Source organism: Thunnus thynnus, chromosome 15 (assembly GCF_963924715.1).
Source record: "Thunnus thynnus chromosome 15, fThuThy2.1, whole genome shotgun sequence".
Taxonomy (NCBI): domain Eukaryota; kingdom Metazoa; phylum Chordata; class Actinopteri; order Scombriformes; family Scombridae; genus Thunnus; species Thunnus thynnus.
Genome location: NC_089531.1, coordinates 8,762,090 through 8,768,894, shown reverse-complemented (window position 1 = coordinate 8,768,894; position 6,805 = coordinate 8,762,090). Strand labels below are relative to the sequence as shown.

The following is a 6,805-nucleotide window of genomic DNA, read 5'->3' as shown; positions in this document are numbered from 1 at the left end:
ACTTTCTGTTGAAAATATGTCATTTCTGTCAAGTGACACATATCAAAAGTGTTGAGCGACCTACAAACAGCCTTTAATAGTTTACTCAATAGTGAGCAGCAAACCAAGATTTCACACACTCACATCTGTAAGATGTGGAGAATTGCATTGTGGGATTGTTAGCAGAAAGTAGTGAAGTAGTTGACTGATTTGTCTGGCATCGTGACATGAAACAGCAGTTTCTCAGATGAAAATGAGCGCCGCAGGGGAACTAACCAATTGCCAATCAGCACCATGGACGGGACTAACGCCGTTGTCAAGCTGTTGTCAAGCTGTGCACCAGACCAAGATGGAGTAAAATTAGGCAGTGGCAATCAAATATGAATCAAGATTCTGTTACTGCCTATTTCTCACCTCAAATGTTTTCAGGAACATATTTTAGTGTACTGCTTAGCTATAATATGAGAAAGAAAGAAATATGAGACCCAGCCGCCATGTTGAAAACAGACGAGCCAAAACCGAGCACCGCCCAACTCGCAGTACGTCACCCTCTACGTCACCACCAGCCGGAGTGTTTAGTGGTGATTGAATCAAATCTCCCTCCCCCACGGAAATCGGTTAGAGCAGAGGCAGTGTGAGACTGAAGATGGAAAGGAGTGTAACGAGTTGATGGTTCTGTCCGATATCAGGCAAGTTCTCCCTCATTAAAAGTCCAGAATCTACGATTATGTAAATATTTTCAAGTTTAACTGCTGGACACGAGATGTATCATTCACTGAAAAATCCATTCTTAGTGTATGTGCACTGGAGGCTTCAAGTTTCGACATATATTTGTGTAAATTGAATATTGGACCAGGATCGGCTTCCAAAATAGTTGTGATGTCACAAATCATGCTTGTAGGCCCGCCCCTTTAATTTAAATTTTCAGTGATCGCGGAGAAACGTTCCACTTTCAAATGATTAACTGAAAACAGCCCTCTAGCGTCAAACTCTGCACATTCTGCACAATGAAGGTCAAACACCAACTGAGGGAACAATAAGAAACACACATTTTTGACTAGAGGGGGACTTTAGCTTTTAATGGTGCAACCTGTTTTAAATCAATGGTTTGAAACTGGTTGCTAATCTCTAGAGTTTAAGAAAGACTTAACACACAAATTTATGGATTTACAAACAGCTGGTGCAACCCAGTTGTGCAGCTAACTGAACTAACATTAGCTTGTTAATATACAACCTGTTGACATTGAAGAGTAAAAGAGTTAATATGAGCGACTAATCTGACCAGATACTTGATCAAAATGCTGTTTAATAATGATGTAAACTGTTAAATTACATTTCCCCAAAAATCACAATACATTAAGTCAGTTAGGTTGGCATAATCACATATTTCCCCATTTTTATGAATGAGTTCTAACTGAAACACACATATTTCTTCATGTATGCATACAGTATATAAATAAAACAAAGTCAGATCTACATTCACAATGGATTAACTGTTAAGTTTAACATCCTTCAGCCCCCTAAAACTGAAGTTATGTTACAGTTTGTGATACGGCAGTGACTTCCCGTGATTAGATGGTGCTTTGAGTGTTTCCTAGCAACCAATTTAGGCACTATTGAAGTCTTTACTAGCTAGGATATTTCTTAAGTTTCTTTGGAGGGCTTTTAACACAGACTCAGTAATGGATTTACACATATGTGGTGCCAAGGAGATTAGCAGATTTTTGAGTTTTTAAACAGTACAGTATTATTAGTAGTTTTTTTCTGGTTGTAACCTTGAATGGTGCTTATTGAGTCCCCAACATTACATGATTTTGATCTGAAACCACATTTTCTCACTACAAGGTCCATTGAGGTGAACTTTGAGCTTCAGTTTTTCAGCAGATATATGACAAAAAGTGCGAGACAAAATGAAAATTTGAACATTTACGACTCCATGACAACTGGGCAAACTCATGTGCTCATTTGATCTGCTGCTGAAGAGATGCTGCCTTCAAGGTCAAGAAAGACATCTGAACCTCAGGTTTTAGGTGCTTTAAAGAAGAAAATTGCCCTTATTTTTTGTCGTTAAAAATTCATTTTATTTTGTTCGTTTACTTCATGTTCAGTCTAACTTCCATAAACATAGATGATGAGATGTCACACTGAGATATTTCAAACATTTTTACAGCCAAATCTCCAAGTGCATAACTACTCAGTGGTAAATATGAAGTAGTAATGTCAATCCTTCAGATTAAAGACTGAGTAATTGTGAATTAACGTCCATTGAGAGAAATTTATTGTAATGAAAAATAGCTGGAAAGACTAATATCTCCAGACAGTAGCCTCAGTTGATGAGAAAGCATTATGTTTTGATTTAGGAGGTTAACTTGACAGTGAAAACTCGCTCTCTCGTTCATCATATGCTATACAATTCTCTCCAGTCCCACATAGCCTATTTAATGCAACAAGCACACAGCTGTTCCTCTCGTAGCAATCGAAAAAAAAAAGTTAATCTGGGAAATGTAAGAAATCACCAGCTGAGGCAGATGAGTCAGATAGAAGAGACGACGGGAATTCTCCACACTTCATCGCAAAATAACTCATCTGAGGGGGGAGTTTTCCTTTTCACACATAAGCAAAGGAAAATATCAGACACCTGCGAAAACCCCCAAGATGTAAACTGTTATTCCATGACATTAAATGAGGACAGATTAGCATTTGAAATCGACTTAATATTTCATTAAGAGGTCAGCTGATTCCAGATATTTAATTACATTAATGAGGTGAGAGCGAGCGAAGGTCGTGTGGAGGATAATGGGATCCTGCTGGCCGTAAACACTTCCGATTGCAGACGCTGCACAGCATAGCTTTCTACACCGTAAGCAGGAGGATACAATTGTTCATTCACAGCATCTTCTGTCAGAGACGGCAATCCATTACGTCCTTCCCCTTGAATGCAGTGTAACATTTCACTTCAGTGTTGCAGCTGGAATGGTTTGATTTTTGATCAGCGGGTGAAGCAGGCTTGATTGAGGCAGTTGTTAAAAAGCTGTGGGGTTTTTTTATTCTGCTGATTTGTAGGCCTCCCACGAGCAATTAAGTAACACCAATTACCAGGAGAGCTTTCCCCCAGGGGTGTGTTGATTCTCTCACTCTCTGTCTGCCTCTGTATACTTTTGAACATCTGCAGTCAAAACCCCCAAGTGTATCAGGCGTAAACTGAGCTTCTCCGACGCCGGTGCTCAACCACAAAATCTAATTACTCCTCCTGTGGTATTACTATTTGTGTTTCATCAAATCCGAGCAAATACAAGCATCACTTCAGCATGTCACAATTATATTAGAACAGAATTTCTTTGGAGTTCAGCACATATCTGTGCAATTGTTGTTGTTGTTGTTGGTGTGGGAAACCAGATCTGCACAGCTTTGATACTTGCAATTCAGTGAGGTGCTGTCTTGGACAAGATGGAAAATGAATGCTACAGCACAACAGATCTTTACAATGACAACACTCTTGCTGGTTCAGGTTTGATTTTCCTCGCAGCTACAGCACATAAGCCTTGAACATATGAGTCTGCACCGGTATGTAAACATGAATCACTGAAGTAGCAGCATCATTAGAAGCAGCGATGCGGCGGTAAACAAAAGGGTGTGTCAGAGATCATCATAAGGCAAACCACGAACAACCAATGTAAACAAAATATACTGTATGTATTTTAGGAAAGCATATTTAATGTTTCACTCAGTTTTCTAGTAAGTTTGTACAGCTCATTTTCATCATATATGGCCTCCTGTGAACTTAAAGGACAGGCTCACATCGTTTTCAGTTCTATTTTAATACAACAGTAACACACCCATATGTATATCAACAGAGTTATGGTTTGTTGTCATCATTCCTCCTGTCGATACTGGCTGAGAAGAGATCCAGTCCTAATCTGATTCCAGTGTTCCAGTGATGGAGGACAACATCCATTGTTCCTTGTTTTGTGTGAATGAAAATGCATTTTTTAAAGTTCAGCTAAAGCTAATATCAGAAAGAGTAAGAAAAATCAAACAAGTATCTTACAAAATCCTTTTTTTGGAACAACATTTTGGAGCGTACTCACTTGATTTCATATTATTGGCCAAACTTCAAAATGCAGTTTTACACAAAACAAGGACTGTTCATTTTGTTCCTCATTACTGACACTGGAGTTATATCAGGAAGGGATCTTTTAAAGGGGAACTCCACTAATTTTACACATCAGACCCTGTTAACAGGTGTTGGGGAGTACTGTTGCATATGTGAAAAAATAGATTGAGTAAAGCATTTTGTGGCCCCAGAGAGAGCTGCTTGAAGTCTGATAAATTCTGATAAAACATCAGTTGGGGCTGAAAACTACAAGTCTGAAAATGAAAGAAACATCTGGGGGTGTGGACTTAAAGAGAAGTGAGGTTATCAGACCTCTGTAGCCTGCTCCTCATCTCTGCTTGGGGTTAGGGGTTCGCTACATTAGCTGCTACTAGCATAACACACCTGAATCTGTACACTGGAGTGAATCAAGTTGCATTATGGGTAATGTAGGCACCAGGTTTTGACAAGGGAACAAAAATGAGTGGAATAAAAAACACAATATCTCTGGTATGCATTGTGGCTTTGCTTTAATTGTGCCAGAGGGACTGATATTTTGTATGTACTTTTTATGTCTATGATTCTGCTTTGCATGTTTTAATTAGCAGCACAATGTTTTCTTGTTCAGTCCGTATTTCTATAAACATGAATATTCCCTATTACATTTCATCGCATTAGTATTGTGGTTTCTGTCTTGCATGTTTTAATTAGCACTTGACAATGAAACGTAGTATAATGTCCTGTATTTTTTAACATTAACATGCTCTTCTCTCTTTATTATTGCTCTAAAGGCTTATAAATGATCCGAATAACTTCATAAATTTAAGTATTTTATTCTTTTTTAGGGTGCCTTTTTAACATTTTTCCAGGGACTGCAGATGAAAATAGCTTCTTGGCTTACTCTAATGTTTATTCATGTGCACTGCCCCTGTTAAATAAACCAAAAGATTAAAAAAAAATAAACAAAAATAAATTAACAGATTTTGCTCCTTAAAAAAAACATATTCATCTCAATGTGAGTCTGAGAATGTTATGAGTACTCTTTTAACAGCCAGTGTACAGAAGGAACAATAACCCAGAACTCTGCAATGTACATATGGGCATGTGAAAATTGTTTTATGACAGACTTGGATAGATGTGAATATATCCTTTAAAAAGGTTTTTTTCTTTCAACCAAAAAAGTAGCCTCAGCTGTTAGAAATAAAAAAGGCATTAAACCCCAACCACATCTCCGATTATAGGACAGCATTGGTAGGATTTTCTAAGCAGTTTCTGAGTCTTTCCGCTTGTCCTGTCCATAAATTCAGCTGAGCACCTCTAAATCCTCATCAGCCGCTGACAAATGTGAGCAGGATTCCCGAGTCGGGCTGGAGCCTGCTCTCAAATTGATCGAGCCGTACAACTTTGCTGCGTGTTTGGAATAGGCAAAGGCTTTCCTCCTCATCATCTCCCCTTTCCACAAGGAGATCATGAGCAGGGTGGAGAGCAGCACACCCCCGAGGGTGAGCAGGCACAGTCCCGCTATGACACACCGGTCTAGATGGGCTCCCACCCTGGCTTTCTCTCTCTCCAGTCGCTCCATCTCCCTGGCGGACACGCTGTCCGGGTCCACTCGGACGTCCCTGGGGACCGTGTAGGATATGGCGACCAAAGAGATGCCGGTCACAAGGCAAGTGACGGCGGTGATGAAGCCGTAATCCACCGACTTCCCCGAGCCCTCAGAGGAGAGGTCGTCGTCGGACAGCAAGTAAAGTTCCGGGATGTCCTCCTCCTCCTCCTCCTCCTCCTCCTCCTCCTCCTCATCCACCACCCCCTCCTCCTCCTCTTCCTCCTCATACAGTTCACTTGATGAGCAGGTTTGTGGACTTGTCCCTATTAGTCCGACATCTTCATCCTCATAAGCATCCTCTTTTCGGGTGAAAGATGTTTCTGTTTCCTCCCCGGCTCCCCGGTTCTCTGTCCATGGTGCTGAAACCTCTCCTCCGCCGGGGTGAAGCGACTTTCCGCCGCTGCAGCTGCTCTCGCTGCCACTTTGCTTATTAAAAACCAGGGAGGTGTCTCTCTGATCGGGTTGATCAAAGTAAAACAGTTCCAGATCAGCCATTTGAACATGGGCTGGGTTTCCCGATTTGTCAAGCCCATGCGCCCGTCTCTGTCAGTGCGAAAAGAAAACAATAAAGATATTGAAACTCGCTGAAATGACTTTAATTCTTTGCATGCTTGGTCGCTGAGAGCCACTTATCTGTGCCTGAAGTAAAATCTACACGCATCTCTGTCTCTCTTGTGTGCACCGCAAGCATTTTAAAGTACAGCCAAGCAAATCATAAATGAATTCCCATGACAATACACAATGCCATCATGTAAAAATGCAACACAATGAAATATTTCCACTGCCCAGTAACACTTTATTTATGTCCGCTCTGGCTTCTGCAAGCTCTCAAATCGCTTTCCCAAAACACTGAGTAACCATGCGACACGCTAATGAATCTTATTCCAGCTAATGTGTTTCAGTAATCGGTTATTAAGCAACAAAATGCGGTTAGCTGAGTACCTCTCTCCCGGTCTGTGGCTGCTCGCACCCCCGGCTGCTTCTGCTCCCTGGTCAATTAGAGGGAAAGGTTTGGCAGACCCCTCCCACGGACTGAGCGCAGGCAGACCGCCTTAAATGCTTATTACTGAGCCAACTTCAGTGTTCCCCGGTACATGCACACTAATCAGATGGGAGGCAGGAGG

At 41.0% G+C, this 6,805-nt stretch overlaps 1 protein-coding gene across 1 annotated transcript; it reads right to left on the bottom strand.

Annotated features, from left to right (window-relative positions):
* Positions 1–3,172: 3,172 nt before the first annotated feature.
* LOC137198623 (transmembrane protein 74) lies at positions 3,173–5,894 on the bottom strand (the record flags this gene model as incomplete). The annotated part of the gene is made up of 1 exon (XM_067612479.1): positions 3,173–5,894. A coding segment is annotated over one exon (519 nt), but the record flags the coding sequence as incomplete, so codon positions are not given.
* Between the last annotated feature and the right edge of the window lie 911 nt (positions 5,895–6,805).